At 32.7% G+C, this 17,282-nt stretch overlaps 2 protein-coding genes across 7 annotated transcripts in view; one reads left to right on the forward strand and one right to left on the reverse strand.

Moving 5' to 3' along the window:
• LOC134274076 (luc7-like protein 3) overlaps positions 1-7,417 on the forward strand; it is a 7,815-nt gene extending 398 nt beyond the window's left edge. The window contains exons 2-12 of one of the 6 annotated variants that reach the window (XM_062756333.1): positions 305-371; positions 944-983; positions 1,165-1,303; positions 1,624-1,701; positions 2,494-2,589; positions 3,552-3,722; positions 4,019-4,254; positions 4,423-4,763; positions 4,872-5,810; positions 6,486-6,773; positions 7,270-7,417. In XM_062756333.1, coding sequence (XP_062612317.1) covers positions 305-371; positions 944-983; positions 1,165-1,303; positions 1,624-1,701; positions 2,494-2,589; positions 3,552-3,722; positions 4,019-4,254; positions 4,423-4,763; positions 4,872-4,990 — 1,287 coding nt within the window. In that variant the 3' untranslated portion in view covers positions 4,991-5,810; positions 6,486-6,773; positions 7,270-7,417. The other 5 variants (XM_062756348.1, XM_062756336.1, XM_062756325.1 and 2 more) reach the window with 5 other exon arrangements.
• Positions 7,418-11,060: 3,643 nt separating this feature from the next.
• LOC134273272 (uncharacterized) lies at positions 11,061-12,764 on the reverse strand. The gene has a single exon (XM_062755463.1). It carries the CDS (start codon positions 12,672-12,674, stop codon positions 11,175-11,177), a length of 1,500 nt encoding a protein of 499 aa, XP_062611447.1. The 5' UTR covers positions 12,675-12,764; the 3' UTR covers positions 11,061-11,174.
• Between the last annotated feature and the right edge of the window lie 4,518 nt (positions 12,765-17,282).

The raw sequence follows: 17,282 nt of genomic DNA on the forward strand, positions 1-17,282 counted from the left end.
TGAATCCATTTTCAATTTTTGTGCTAATTTTTTTCAGATGCCCTATAAAGATTTAAATAAATTTTAGAAGTGTTTCAAGTTAAAGTATGTCAACAATTCGTATTTTGCCATCATTACTCAGCGATTTTAAATATCCCTTATCAAACAGTGTAAAATCTTGTAGAAGTGGAGGGGTTTAACTTTTGCTAAGGACGTGGGTACTTTTAAGCACTGTAAGAAAAATCAGGATTCAAAATGTAAATGTGTTGTAGAGTATCAATTAATAAACTGTAATATTTTTGCATGGTCATTTTTTTTTTTGCAGGTGTGCAAGCACTTCCTCGTAAATTTTTGTCCACATGAACTTTTCACCAACACAAGAGCGGACTTGGGTAAGCATTATCTCAGTGAGATTCCTTGAGACTCAAAATTTTATACAGACATCACCTTTAGTCCTTAGAATCTCAGATCAATGCTACACAAAGTGATTAAAGTGAATAGGGAAATATTGCCAGAAATTTTTTACGATCAAAATTGATTGGTTAATCCCTGTTTGCTTTAAGAATCTTTAAAACTCTCTATAATATTACTGTAAAACTTAAATCTCTTACTTGTAAAATTTTTTAATCCAACTCCCTATCAAGTTTTTGATTTTTCATATTTTCAAATTCTTTTAAATCTCTGATGCCGAAGATTTCCAGTTAAGGTAATTGGTAGTCTGTTTCAAATTTCTATGTACTTCTACGATATAGTATAGAAACAAACAATAAAACGAAGTATTTGAAGCAGATGAGACAAGAAATAAGCCAGATGATTTACTTACAAAAAGAAATAAAATTAATGATTAAAACCATTTATATTACTGAAAACTAGAGATCAGAAAGGGACTTGCACATTTTAGATGATACACAGTTTTATGTCTTATTGATTCTTTTTAAAAAGAATTTCATTTTTCTTTTCTCAGGTCCTTGCACAAAGATGCACGATGAAGCACTTAGAAAAGAGTAAGTTAACATAAGAAAAATCAGCTGTTTGTGAGGAACAGTACCTCAACTTCATATTGTTTGGGGAAATGTTTTTGAATGTTCAAAAAAAAATCACATGGTAGAAGTAGAATTGGTTAATGATCTACCATTTAAATCATTACTTTTCGACTTTCCTAAAGTAATATGCATTTTCTTGTAGGTATAACAAAAGTTCTAAATTTGGCAAGATGGGATATGAAGATGACTTTTTGCGATTTTTACAAGGTCTGATTTCTGATGTAGAGAAGCGAATTCGTAGAGGACATCAGAGACTGGCTTTGAATAATTCCCAGGGCAGCGTAAGGATCTTATAGCCTACATTATGGACTATAATTGATTTAGATTTACTAGAATATGCAGGAATTAATACTTGTAGGCTTAATGTTTATGTTTGGGGAGGATCTCTCTTTAAAAAAAAAGAAGAATAACAGGAAAACAAATTATGCCTTTGATAAGTTTATTATGTGCCAATTGGTTCATATACATGTACATGTCACTTGCTCAAATTAATGGTGAAATAAACTTGTTTTAAAAAACATTCCTAATAGGAGTAATTATAGAGATGTGATTATACAACATAGATATTTGGTGCTTAAATGTATTTTGTTTTGTATTTTAGCTAAGCAGTAATTTGAATTCATTAAAAGATGACAAAATAAAGATGCTGACAGAGAGAATCGCTGATCTTGTACAACAGGTACACTTCCTCATTGAAATATTACAGATTGTAAATGCATGTACAGAGATAATTGTTTGCTAGCTTAACTTTCTTTGTTGTTTAGGCAATCTTTAATTTATTTCCTATTTCATGAAAATAAATGTAATTTTTTGTTCCTTTTGTGCAAATATATTAGTTATCCATGAAAAAAGTTTAAAGAGGGATTTTATTATTTTCTGTAAGAAGGAAACTTAAATCTACGTGTCTGTGCAGGGGTGTTTTGTATACATAATATTGACTTTTGGGTGGAATTTTATGCATGTTTTATGGAAAGTTTTGCAGGCAAATGTTCTGAACCGTGTTGTTCATTTTGAAAGTACAAATTTTAAATTTTACCAGTGTTATAAGTTTCTTTTTAATTGCTATTACTTTAATGATGAGGCATATAGCATTACTTGTGTTTCTCAACAAAGTTTGGGGGGTGGATGTTAGTAGAATGGGCTTTTCTATTTGTCCGTAGATGCGATGTTAAATAAAGACTTAAGACCACTTTCAAGCTTATCTTAAGAGACATCTAAACTGAAACTTGTAGGTAATAAAGTGCATGGTGCATCTATTAATACTTCATGAGATGCACCTTTTGTTGTGCTCCAGCACGGCATATTGATCCTATTCCTATCAATACAACTTAGCGTCATATCTTTGTTGATATGACTGTAGAATACAGTTCAACTTTGTGACTCCAACCTTTATATACGTATATAATCTTGATTATTACTTGCAGATTCTATAAATATCTTACCTTCTCTTTTGTTTTCCTTTTTTTTCTAGGCAGAAGAATTAGGATGTGAAGGTAAAGTAGAAGAAGCTCAGGGTATGATGAAACTTTGTGATCAACTTGAAGAGGAAAGAAGGGAATTGGAGAATGTAAGTTTTACATTTTTTTTGTGATTTTTAAGCAAATTATGCAAATGGATAAAAAGAAGTATCATATGAAAATGTATATACATGTATATACATATTTTTCCCCAAAAAATAAAAATTAATTTTGTACTTGCATTTACATTATCTCAATTACAAATTGTACTTCATTATTGAATTTTAAGTACATTATCAATCCTTGAATGACAGTGCAGTGTCTGTACCCTCTGTTATTTAGTATCAGGGAAGAACTGGTTCCTGCAAGAGGTGATTGGTTTGTAAAGAGAAAAAAAGGAAAAGATACAAAATGCAGTTTAAAAGTTTGTGTAGAATGTAAATATTCAGATAGACCAGTCTTTCATTCTGTAAATGAAGGACAGAGTTCAAAATGAAATAAAACAATCGCTTTAAAGGTGACCAAGTCCTTGAGATTGTAACATTTCATTTTGATTCATATCAGTTTGGGGAAAAAAGACTTAGATTTAAAATTCTGTATTTTTAAAAATAAATTACAAAATATATGAAAAGTAACATCTGATTGGACAAGTTTCAGAAAAAAGACTAAGTCTGAAAACAAAATGAGCTAGAAATTGACTATCATACAAAACATAATGTTGAGAATTGAAGAAAGGTGTTTAATGATGAAAGTGCAGGGGTCCTGAAATCAGCCAAAGCTGTGGGCTGACTGCCTCCTATCTTACATGTGGTAAAGTAGGAGATGGGAAATGCATTGATCTGACTAACACCACTATAGGGAAAAAAAATGTATATTGCAGTATATATAAATAGAAAAGCAAAATCTTAAAAACTACTGTAAAGAAGTAAACAGATTTATAATGTCACAATTTTTGGGGGAAAAAAATTAAAATGACTACGCAGCACAGTGGGGAAAGAAGTAAAAATCTTTATTATTTTCAGTGTGTATATCCTTTAAAAAGAAGATACAATATATCTTAAAACATTTACAGAGTAAGCTTGCACAGCAGTCCAATGAACCGGAGAAGACGATGGAGGTGTGTACTGTGTGTGGAGCTTTACTGGTGGTGGGAGATGTACAGCAGCGTATTGACGAACACTTGATGGGGAAACAGCATGCTGGGTATGCTAGGATCAGGGCCTACGTCGACGACTGGAAACAGGTTAGAGTGAACGAGGGAACTTGTTTCGTATTTTATTGGGTGTCTGGTAACCAATGTGCATCTTTACATTCACAGATCAATCCAATTTGCCTCTATATTTTATTTTTAAAATCCCCTTTAGATGTATTTTTTCCTTTCTGAAATTTTTACAAAGAGACCTGACTTGTATTTAATTTCAAATAAGGCTCTAAGAACAAACAGAAGATAAAAGGAATGTCAAAAGCCATAAGTTACAAGAATCATGGTAAGATCTTTTATCTTCTTAAAAGATACTACAAGTTTTATTTCTCTTTTAGAAAAAGAATCAGACAGATGAGGAGAGAGAAGCCCGGCTAAAAAAGGAGAGAGAAGAGAGGGAAAAGGAAAGAGAAAAGGAAAGGGAGGAAAGGCGACAAAGGGAGAAAGAAAAGGAAAAGGAGAGGGAAGAGCGAGAGAGAGAAAGGGAGGAAAGGGAAAAGAGAAGACGTGAGGAAAGGGAAAAAGAGCGGGAGAAGGAACGCTCCAGACGAAGAAGATCCCGAAGCAGAGACAGGTAGTTATTTGTTTTAAATGTTGAGGATCATTATACAAACTTTGCAAGATTAGCTTCATTTGAAACCAACTTGTATAATTGTAAATTTGGCATTCAGTTACTATGGGTAAATGTATATAAAAGTTACTGTTTATGATTTGTCTAATCATGATTATTATTTGCTTACAGGCATCGTAGGTCAAGAAGTCGGGGACGAAGATCTCGAAGTAGGTCAAGGGACCGTCACCGTTCCCATCGCAGAAGGTCAAGGTCAAACTCCAGATCTCGTACAAGAGACCGTGACTCAAAACGTCGTAGTAGGAGTAGGGACAAAAGCAAGGACAAAAGATCCAGAAGTAGGGATGGAAGGGAATCAAGGGATAGAAGATCCCGCAGCAAGCGATCAAGAAGCCAAGACAGGTCTAGTGACAGGAAATCTGGAGACAAAAGAGAAAAGTCATCAGACAGAAAATCAAAGGAGAAGGACAATGACAAAAGAGATGAGGAAGAACAGAAAGGTAATTTTGAAGGTAAAGTATGAAAGATATGAATGGCAACATTGAATAAATCATTTGTAAACATATTTAATTAAAGAAAATAGATATGAAAGAAGATGATAACTTGTTGCTCTTTATTAGTGGTAGATGAAGTCGGCAATTCTTCAAATGATGCAAATGAACAACGGTCTGAGGCTATGAGTGAGAACGCTGACAGTCAGGATGCTGTAGCTAACGACAGGGAGCCCGAGGACAGCTAGATATTGAGGTGACATAATCTGTGTCAGTTGACACTTACACAGGTAAGTACAGGCCGTGTTGGACTTGTCTTCTTGTCTTCCTTTCAGCTTCCAGGTAAGAGGCCCAACCCCAGCCCCTATATGATAATTATATTAACTTATTAATTAGCTAAATTAAAATCATAGTCATTAATTGTTCCAAGAAGAGGACGTGAGTAGTTAATATTAAGATATAAAGAGATCTTAGTGTGTTAAATTCACTCCTGACCTTTGTATAATTAATGTGTGATGGAGTTGTACCCCTGAAGGTTGAAGTGTTTCAAGAAAAGGATGATAAAGTGATGTATTTCTTGTTGGAACTAAGAGTCATAAGGGCAGAGAACCCTATATATACAAACTAGACAGACCCAATCAGGACAAGGTATTTATATCGTAGATTGCAGGTGAGAGTTACAAATATTCAAATTAAAGTTTATTGTTAATTTATAGTACTAGTAGTATTTATGAATTTCACATTGATAATATTTTCATTTATCATTTTTTCTTAATATTCAAGTTCTTAGTAGTATCAGGACGTTGAGTAGAAATCCTGGATTTGAAAAGGTAAGTTTAAGTATTCAGACCAATTAACTACTGTCGAGGAAGGAAAAGAGAAGATCAAAAGTATTAATGATGAGGTATTCACATTGTTGTCTCGGACAGTTTTCAGTTTAAGTTTAGATGAACTAAAATGTGCATGTAACTGACTCATGTTTCAAAATAATGCAAAGTAGGGTAAAACTGGCTTCCATTAACTTCAAAGACACAAGTAATTTGAAATTGTGCAGTCTGAAATAGAAAGGTTAGTGGAGTATTGGTTTAAATTAGGGATGTCAAAATTGTCAAGAATTGATATTCGAGTATTCGATAGGAGTATTCGAATATATTCGAATATTCGATAAAATGAATACATAAAATGAATGCATTATAAATTATTTATTTTAACTCTCCAGTCAACCAGTATATGTTATTTTGGAATAGAATTTCACATGAGAGTTTTGTAAATGCAAAGTAATTAAATTTTTTAAAATGTTACAGAATATATGAAGAGTTTTCATCTAACATGTAATGAAAATTTGTTTTTGAAAATTCAAAATCATCTTTAGTATGTTCCAGCTAGATTAATTGATCGTCTTACCAGAGTCTACACTACTTACTTCTACAAATTTATACAACTCTAAACAATTATCTACAGAAGAAAAATTAAAATCAATTAATTTTAGTGAATTAATTACCCGATAATTATTTTTAATGATATATACATAAACAAAGGATCCATAAAATGTCCTTACAACATTATAAACTGAAATAGGTACATGTACCGTTATACCACTGATTAAATGATCAAAGACTAATTTATTCCAATAATTACACTCTTTACACTTTTAAAGTAATCAAACAAGACACAAGAACTTCATTCAATTTCAAATAAAACTTGAAATAAATGTGCGAATAGAATCACAATGTAAATAGAAAGGTTAGTGGAATATTGGTTTAAATATCGACCTGTCAAGACAAGGAGGTTAGTGAAACACATTTTCTGCTGCTGGTGACCAATATGTGCGAGAGAATTCGCACGGCCCAGAAAATCCAAGGTTAGTGGCATCTGGATGTCAATGTCACTCGAAAAAACAATTTACATAAAAGATGATGCTTCTGTTTTCAGTTTCCTAGATACCTTTGCGAAAATAGCTTCATGGTTGTGTAGAAGCTTGGATTGACTATACTGTCAGTGATACTTAAAAACATCTTGATACATTCCCAGGTATGCCTGTAATGAAAGGAACACTGTTGGGTTGTAAAAAAAGAAATGGGTTTTCATATTTTTCATAACTGTAAGATCCTTAACAGGAAAATCAATCTTTTTAATTAGGGATATTATAGATGAATTATTCAATTTTTGAGAGAATAAAGGATGACTGAACTCGATTCAACTTTGAAATTTACAAGGAAAATGAGACATTGTAATTTTCCTTGTTTTGGTGAATTAACTGCAAACCTTTTTAGTTATGAATATAGTGTGTTCCTGCATGGAAGAAATCCGAATTTTTGCGTATGTTAATTTTTTGAGTTCTTCTATAGAAATATTCAACTTTAAATTGGTTATTATTGTAGCATCATCCACTTTGTGAGTCTGAACATTGGGTTGCCACAATATGCCAAAAAAAAATTTTTTCTAAACAAAATGAGTATGCTCTCTATAAGTTGTATCTAGTAAAATGACACATTTTGAAATAGTTTTTTTCTGTTCTACTTTGCAGGTGAATAATGCAGTGGAGAAAAATCCTGTGTAATTTATGAACTTTAAAGAAGTAAGCATTTGAAATGATTTACATGTATGTACTGTTAGTAACTCATTGATTGATTTGTTTCATTGTTTGTTCAGAAATAAAGTACAATGTATCCAGATATTGTTTTATACCTTTCTCTTTAAGAGTTTAGTTTTGCTGTTGGTGACTTTTTAATAATCATATCTAAACTCCTGGGAATACAGGCCTTGAGACAGAGAAGCTACACTATAGGGGTATTTATTTGGTGTAATGTGACATAAAGCATTAAATCAGTCTGAAAAATGGAGCAATTTAAAATTGAAAAGTACTAGAACGTGATTCTCTACTCTTTGGTATTATTCAAATGAACTAAATGTATTGTTATATTACAAAACATTGAAATACATGGCTCTGCATCAGGAGTTCTGGTGAAAGGGTAGGATCTGCTGATCAAAATTTGTCTGTTGTCTTCATTTTTAAATTTTATTTTTCTCAAGAACCACTGGGGCAATTTCAGCTTAAATGGCAAGTTTGTTTCAAGGAAGGAAACGCCCAAAATCTACATATGTCAAGATTCAACAAGCCTTCACTTCATCTTTTCTAGTCCAGTGGTTCTTGGGAAGATTTTTAAATATACCCATCCTTTTTTCACTATTTCTTAGTTATCTCCCCATGGCAAAGGTGGGGCCACAAAAAACGCTCTAAGTTTTACATAGAAATAAGTATGGAAAATCAAAATCTTCCCACGAACAACAAAGCCATCATTGGTGATATTTTTATGGAAGCATAGTTTAAACATATTTTATTGAGAAATTCAATCAGGATTGGGCAACAGGCAATGCCTATGTACACCCTCTCCTTGTATAATTGGTCAAGATAGAATAGTAGGTAATAATACATGAACATGATAATCAATAAAATTATAATGAAAAATAAAGATTCACAATCAATTATTATTTATCAATATTATATCTCAAAAAAATGACAACCCCCTAACTTATACACATTATTTACATACTGTTCCAGCAGTTATGGAAGCATCACAAGGTGGTGTAAATTCAAGTTTGTTCAAATTATGACCCATGTGGGTAGGGTAGGGTCATAATGGGCGATCGAATTTTACATAGAAATATATAGAAACAAGATGTGTTTGTGAAATACCTAAGCTTTTTAAAAGTATGTCTCCAAGGTCAAGGTCAAAAGATCAAAGCTGTTGGTATCTAATGGAAGGTCTTGTAACAAGGAATACATATGTGAAGTTCAAAATTTATGACCAAGGTTAAAGTTTTTTAAAGTAGGTCAAACTCCAAGGTCAAGGTCGAAAAGTTGTTAGTATCCAATGAAAGGTCATGTCATAAGGATTACATATGTGAAATATGTAAGCCCTATCCCTTCCCGTTCAAACGTTCTAGTCAAGGTTAAAGTTTTTTAAAAGTAAGTCAAAAGGTCAAAGTTAAGTTTTTGGTATCCCATGAAAGGTCTTGTAACAAAGAATACATATGTGAAGTATGAAAGTCCTAGCACCAACGTTCAAAAGTTATGACCGAAGTAAAATTTTGGAATTTAGTTTAAAAGTGTGTCAAAATCCAAGATCATTTGGTCAAAGAACTATATGCGGTATGAACCAACATTTGCCCCCCAAAATCAAACTTTGATGGAGTAATTAAGTCCTTAAACAGGGGAGTATATGCTGACTTCAAAGCACTGAATAATTTCATAAGTAATGACGTCATATGTACGTAATGACGTCACAAATATGACGTAAATTTCAGTTTTTTATGAATTTTGCAGAAAAATGTACATATTTCGTCGATATTTTAAATAAAAGTCACCGAGCGCATGTGTGTTCAGGATTAATATTTTGATATAATGTGTAGAATGATAATACATGTATCAATGAAATATGTCAATATTGTTCCTGAACACACATGCGTAAAGCTTAAAAAATTTTGTCCATTTTGTCCTCTTTCTGAAAAAGGATATAAAATCGGACTAGTTTGTGACGTCATAAAAACAGAAATTGTGAATTGCTCTGGAACTATAATATTTTCTGTTAACTTATATTTCTCGTACAATTTATTGAATTCAGCACATTTCAGGAAGTTTTCAAAATTTGACTTTTGTGGGGGCAAACATATGCAATATACCGCATATACTTCTTTGGTGGTACCCAAAGAAAGGTCTTGTCACAAGGAATACACCTGTGAAATATGAAAGCCATAGTCCTACCCAGTCAAAAATTATAGACAAGGTTAAAGTTTTTCCGGACAAACAGACAGACAGGGCAAAAACTATATAACCCCCGAAACTTCGTTTACAGGGGCCTTAATATTCTAAAACAAAAATCTTCTCAAGAACAGTTAAGTTTTTTAGTAATATTTTTATGGAAGCATCCGTAGGTAGTGTAAATTCAAGTTTGGTCAAACTATGACCCCTGGGGGTTTGAAGGGCCACAATGGGCTATGAAATTTTTACGTAGGTATATATTATTTATAAAAATAAAGTCTTCTTTTCAAGAACAGTAAAGCAATGATTAGACATATCTGTATGGAAGCATCCTTAAGTAGTTTACATTCAAAATTGTTCAAAACAAGGAACACCAAGGATAGGGCGGGGCCACAATAGAAGAGCATAGAGGAAAAATCTTAAAAAGCCATGATTAGCCAAAAAAAAAAAAATAAAAAATAAAAAATAAATAAATGAAAGCATTCTTAGTGTAGATTCAAATGAGAATAAATATAACCCACATCCCTGAAAAAGGCTATTTGTGATCACCTTTATAATAGATTGAAGGCTTTCAATATTAAACCGATTTCTGTTTTTTCCCCTAGTCAATGTGCTCTTGACAAGCGATGTGACCCATGGGTCCATGTGTATTTTGTTAAATTTGTTGTTAAATAAAGACTAGTTCAAACACCTGTTAAATTAGGGAACATATTAAATCAAGTACAACTGAAGGAATTTGATATGTATATATTTTTTTTCACTGTACCATTCTCTTCTTGGTTTTTATTTATTATTAATTTTTAAGGTATGGAAATAGCAATGACGGATACACTGTGTTCAGAATATTTTCCAAAAAAATTGTGACCGAATCAGCTTATATATAATCGAACTTAGTTTGTGGAAAAAGTTTCTCACTCAGATATATCATTCACAAATGTAGCTTACCCAATCCACCCTCCCAAACCTTTTCAACCATCTTGGAAAGAAAATAAACTATGATAAGCTACATTAAATTTCATTCTATAAATAATAAAAGAAAAAGGAAATGAACAATATTTTCTAAATTGGGTTTCTAGCTATCAAACATACAAAGGTAAAATTTTCTTGGATTGATAGTTTTTAAAATATTTCTCGATCATTTATATACTAGTATAAGTATTCTGATAAATGTTTAAACTTTTAACAAATATGGTTAAAATTTTCCCAACTAGAACAATACTTTATTATAATTATATTTTAAACGTACTAAATTTGGTTGTGTATTCTTTTAATTGCTGTGGTGGAAAGCAGCTTCTGCTAATTCAAGAACATCGCCAAATATTTCAAGTGTAAAAGTATAAATTATTACTTATCTCAAAAAGCACACAACACCACAAATCGTTCATTATTCAAAAGCCACCAACAACCCACAGGCACCTGACGTTTCTTACTTTTCTTTTAATAAAAAAAATATACCCTTACCTTATTATAAGGTAAGGGTATATTTTTTTTATTAAAATAAAAATAAGTAACGTCAGGTGCCTGTGCAACAACCTTATACTCTTAATAAAAAAGAATTTAGTAAATACAATTTGAATAGATTTATAGTATTATTCAACACTACAACAATGTCTGCGTAAACATATCTATTCTGTATATATTCGCACATTGGAGATATAATCTTGCTCAATTTATATTATATCGTTCTTGTAGCGGTAGATATTCACTCTGCCGTTGAAATTCCCAACCCAGATAATTTCCCCGAACAAGCTCAAAGAAATCGGTATGGAGTAATTGCCCTTAAGGGGTGTTAGTAGCTTCAGAAACTCTCCTTCAGAATTCAAAAGATGAAGAACATTGTTAGCGGGATCTGTAATAATGATATTGCACTGATTATCTGCAACGACATCTGTGGGCAAGAAGTCATGATCGAGACTTTGGCCAGTATAAACACCAAGTTTCTGGCCTTCAATGGTGAGTACGTGTAGAATTCCTTGGCGTTCATTGAGAAAATCAACAACACAAATATCACTGTTCCTTCTTTGAATCACTCGCCTTGGGAGTGTAAACAATCTGGTTTTCCTATCTTCTCGGAATTCATAATCTCGCATGACGTCACCCGACAGGGTCATAAGCCTGACTAGTCGTCTGCTTCCGGAGTTTAAAATAAATTCCATAGAATTGTCAACTAAAGTTACAAATATGGCACCGTTATTTGCTAAACTAACTCCTTCTGGTTCCAAAGGACTTGTCGAAATTTGATGTTCTAGCACTCCGGAGGAGGACATTATTGAAATGTTATGAGCTTCTAGATGTGTAACAATGATTTCATTATTTGGTCCAATGGTAAATGCATCACATTCACATTTGATATCGACAGTGTTTAAGACCTCTCCTTGAAATCCAACTTGGACTATTTGGGTTCCTTTCTGTTCGTATAACCAGCTAGCCGTCTCTGCAGTAGCTGCAAGAGAATTGATGCCATCGGCACCGAAAATAAAGGAAGCAATTTCTGTCAAACTAATGTCGTCTGTGTTAAAAATGTTTCCAGCAATGGACTCCATCACGCTGGCGTCAATGTTTTCAGGCTGAACGAATACCGAAAAGAAACATGATGCGATGTTTGTATTTGGTCTAGATATTTTCTTCAGATTGTCTTCTAAAGAGAAATAATGTTCCAGAAAGCGATGGTCAGTCATGTTACCCTCTTCTAGAACCGCACACATTTCTTTCAAGTTTTCTTCTTGTTCTTCTAGTTCTGTCTTCATCACATCTAAGTCGGCGTTTTTTCTTGACAAGCTTTCTGTAAGCATTTGCTTGTGTCTTTCTTTAATTTCTGCCAATTTTCGAAAAATATCATCATGATGTCGAAGTAATATTGCTATCTGCTCCTCACATTTCTTTGAATTTTCCTTTTTCGTTTTGTCAATTGTTTTTATTCTTCGACGTAAAAGTGGAAAATAGTTTCCATGGACATCTTCCAATGTAGTTCTGAAGATTTTTCTTTTGTCGTCTGCTAGTTTTCTGACAGGTTCCCATTTGTGTCTTACATGAGAAAGTCTGGCGCAGACGAGACATACAAGAACCTTACAGTCTTTGCAATACTGGTCGGTGTTCCGATTATGTCGTTCGCAAATTTTAACGGCAGTTTGAGCTAAAACTAAATCTGACCTATCGGTTGTGTGAGCCATAGAAAAATCTGGTCAGGATTTTGCTATCTGTGCACGAAATAAGGAAGGAAAACTTTAAAGCCGCGGAAAGACTGTCCTCATTTCCCTGCTTGATTTCCTCGCGCCTGGTTTTATACGGTGTGTAAAATTTCCTCATTTTTGTTTCTATTGTTGGCTTCACTGGAATTACGATGTCAGGTTTCCAAAAGAAGGGTTTCATTGATTGAGCAAATATTGCTGAGATATTGTAAGGAAATGATACAATATGAACTAAAATCTGAAACTGTATTGTTTATTTAGGAAGACATAAGATATTCAATTATTTAAATTAATATTTCCCGACTTTCTTTAAATAAGATTGACATTTAATATCAACATACATGATTGTGTGGTAAGGTTGACATTCAATATCAACATACATATGATTGTGTGGTAAGGTTAAAAGTTTTACCGACTTGAAATTTTTTTGATTGAATGTGTGTATTAAAGTGTAGGGGTGGGTGGGTGGATGATAAAATATAAAAATTTAGTTTCTTTGACATGTATATTTTTGCAAGTGACAATGAGCTGACGATGCAAATAAATTAAAAAAATGTGTGTGTTTGGGACATATTTGATTTCTTTAAGAAATTTGTTGTAAATTTTGAATTTTTAGATGATAAAGAATTCGTGAAACTTGGTGGGATCTTTTCACAAGCTTTTTCTTAACAGTCACTTTTCAAGAGAACATGAAACTTATCTGAAAGTTTAATTACACACTCTAGATTAAAGTTTCTTCGTATCTTAACCCCTGGCGGTAGGACAGATCCTCAAAAAGGGGTCGAAGTTTTACATGGATTATAGAGGAAATGTCTTTAAAATCTTCCTCTAGAAAACAGCAAAGTCTTGATGAGTCATATTATAATTTATTGTTCAAAATCATGACCCCTGGAGGTAGGGCAAAGGGTTGCATGGTGCTCAAAGTTTACCATAGGGATTTTCTTTCTCAAGAACAGCTGAGCCGTTGGAAGTCAAATTTGACATTTTGACCTTCGCTAGCCTTTTAAAAAGGGTTTCTGAAAGATTAGGCCTACTCTCCTCATGAAAGTAGCCTCTCATTATCAGAAACCTTTTGACATTGACCTTGGAGAGATGAAAAAACTTTAACCTTGGGTATTAATAGAAAAGTGTCCATTCAGGTTGTATGTAAGTCTTATCAAATCATGTCCCTTGGGGGCCACTTTTAAAAAGCAAACCTTGACCATTCTTTTAAAAAGGGTTAGAGCTAGGTTTTCATACTTTAATATTTAAAGGTGTGATTTTGACAACAAGACCATTTTGACTTTGGAAAAGCTTTTTAAAATTTTTAAGCCCATAACTTCTGAACGGTTGGTAGCAGCTTCCATACTTTACATAATTATGTATTTTTTTGGATCTTTGATTGATACATGACAGTAAAAGAAGTTGATGAAAAAACCTTCATCCTTTCATATTTAGCAAAGATTTAATGATATATTAAATTTGCATTTAAGAAAAGTTTAATCTTTGCTATGTGTGGGCATCGTATATCACAAACACATCTTGTTTTTATAGATAATTATATGGATTTTCATAAAACAATACTTATTTCGGAAAACAAAGAGAGATAACTCTAAAATTTTGGCAAAACTTTTGTTTTCACTATAGAAATCAATGGAAAACGGAATATTTTTAAAACATCGCCCCTGGTGTCACAAAAATTCCCTTTTACAGGTAATATGGACTGTTATTTCACAAATTATTACGCACTTTGTGCAACAAAATGTGTCAAAAAACGACAAAAATGCTTATTTTCCACCAATTCCAAAGCGATATGCAACTGAAACATTACATTTTATTAATATATTTATGTTTTATTTAATTGCCTAAAACATAAGAAAAGATATAAGGAACATTTAAACATATCCAAGACTATTTCAAAATATGGTAAAATATCCTTTTTTCAATTGTCATATCTAATTTACTAAACGTTGGTATTATGCAATTCATCAATTTCCATTGAACTGTTCTTTGTATTAAACAAAGAATCGGTCTGACAAACACATATTGAATTAAATGTTGCAAAATGTACAATTGAGAATAGCTTACGTATTTCATTACAAAGCAACTTTAGGTATCGTAGAATCAAGTTTGCTCAAATTATGACCCCAGGGGTTGGGGGCAGAACAGAGGGTCGAAGCTTTGCATAATAATATGTATGAATTATCGTTAAAAGACCTTTTGCTCAAGAACAGCAAAGCCATGATTAGTCATATTATTACAGAAGCATGCTCAGGTAGTGCATAGTCAATTTTGTTCAAATTTAGGTTGGTTAGGATGGGTCCACAATAAGCAGTAAGAGTTTTACAAAGGAATAGATAGAGAAAATTTCTTCTGTTTAAGAACAATGAACCAAGACATTAATAGCTATATTAGTATAGAAACATTTTGAGGAAGTGTTAGTTCAAGTCCCTCCTTTTTTAAAAGCTTTTTAATACTGAAATTAGTGTGCTCAGACACAGTGGCCCATGAGCCACTTGTTTATTTGAAAATAATAATATTCTATCAAAGGAAATAGTTCAGTTTCTTCGGTTGATTTCTTGCGTGCATGAATGCATTTTTTGCATTATTTATTTAAAACGAGAGCAAAATTCATTCGCTGGTCGTCAGTTCTGCAAATTGCTATCGAATTAAGCGCGCAATAGTTTGTTATAAAATATATCATAAATCTTCTATTGAGTGATTACACTTATCAAATGAATTGAGATCATAGTATTTATTATGAAATATTTAAAGACATCCTCAATTATTTATGATGCTAAAATATAATATAGAATACTTAAATGATTTTTAATTCACGACAAAAAATCTCTTCGGTGAAGACAAGCGCTTAAAACAACTTTTAAATTGTGAAAACAAAGTCATGTGTTATTATCTCTCATTTTCAAAACCTTGTTTTTTCCTTATAAATTGTGTCGTCGTTGTCGTTGTCGTCGTCGTTGTCGTCGTCGTTGTAAACTTTTCTTATTTTCAGCTTCTTCTCAAGAATCACTGGGCCAATTTCAACCAAACTTGCTACAAAGTATCTTTGGGAAAAGGGGATTCAATTTTTTCAATGAAGGGCCACGCCCTTTTATATTATTAGAGAAAAATTAATATTTTTAAAAAATCTTTGCAAGAACCACTGGGCCAGGAAAGATGAAACTCATGTGGAATCATCCTCAGGTAGTGTAGATTCAAGTTTGTTCAAATCATGACCCCCGGGGGTAGGGTGGGGCCAAAATGGTCGATCAAAGTTTTACATAGGAATATATAGGAGAAATCTTTAAAAATTTTCTTCTCAAGATTCACAGGGCCAGGAAAACTTTCAAGTGGAAATTTTAGTGTAGATTCAATTTTGTTAAAATGCATGCAAAATGAAAAGTTTAAATGAATATATAGGAAAAATCTTTAAAATCTTCTTCTCAAGAGAGAAGAGAATTTTCAGGTAGTGTAGCAAGTTTTTCACAACCTGGGGCCAAAAGTGAACAAAGTTTTCATAGGAATATATAGGAGAAATCTTTAAAAATCAAGATTCACAGGGCCAGGAAAGATGTTCAATTATCATCCTCAGGTAGTGTAATTCAATTTTGCAAATATATTGACCAAACCATCAAAGTTTAACATAGGAATATATAGGAAAAATCTTTAAAAATCTTCTTCTCAAGAACCACTGGGCCAGGAAAGATGAAACTCATGTGGAATCATCCTCAGGTAGTGTAGATTCAAGTTTGTTCAAATCATGACCCCCGGGGTAGGGTGGGGTCAAAATGTCCGATCAAAGTTTTACATAGGAATATATAGGAAAAATCTTTAAAAATCTTTTTTAAAAAATTTTGGCCAGGAAAGATGAAACTCATGTGGAATCATTTTTCAAATTTGTTCAAACATGCAAGGGTGGCGCGCAATGGCTTCAAAGTTTTAAAATATATAGGAAAAGTCTTCTTCTCAAGAACCATTGAGACAGGAAAGATGAAACTCCTGTGGAATCATCCCAAGGTAGTGTAGATTCAAGTTTGTTCAAATCATGACCCCCGGGGGTAGGGTGGGGCCAAAATGGTCGATCAAAGTTTTACATAGGAATATATAGGAAAAATCTTTAAAAATCTTCTTTTAAAAAATATAATATGGAATCATCCCAAATAGATTTTTAATCATGACCCCCGGGGGTAGGGTGGGGCCAAAATAAAAGTTTTGCATAGGAATATATAGGGAAACCTTTTAAAATCTTCTTTTCAAGTTCTTCAAAGCCATGCTTAACTTTTAAATTGTGAGGTAGTGTAATTCTAAAAGTCATGTGTTATTATCAGTAAACTTTCAGTTCTGATCTGAAATGTGCTTTTTCCTAGCCAATTGCTCAGGTGAGCAATGTGGCCCCTGGGCCTCTTGTTATAATTGAAATTGCATGATGATTTATTTTCCTTATATATCCATTGACATTAGATTGTGAAATAAGGAAGAACTTATTTCTCAGTACAGCTGAAGACTCGGTTACAAGGAAATCTTATTCTACTTTAAGTGAACCTCAACAAAATAAAGGTGTCCTTCAAACAATTAAGCTATATGTTTTTTTAATGACATATACAAGAAAAA

Source organism: Saccostrea cucullata, unplaced genomic scaffold (genome assembly GCF_032062105.1).
Source record: "Saccostrea cucullata isolate Sc308-1 unplaced genomic scaffold, CSIRO_AGI_Scuc_v1 ctg31, whole genome shotgun sequence".
In the NCBI taxonomy this organism is placed as follows: domain Eukaryota; kingdom Metazoa; phylum Mollusca; class Bivalvia; order Ostreida; family Ostreidae; genus Saccostrea; species Saccostrea cuccullata.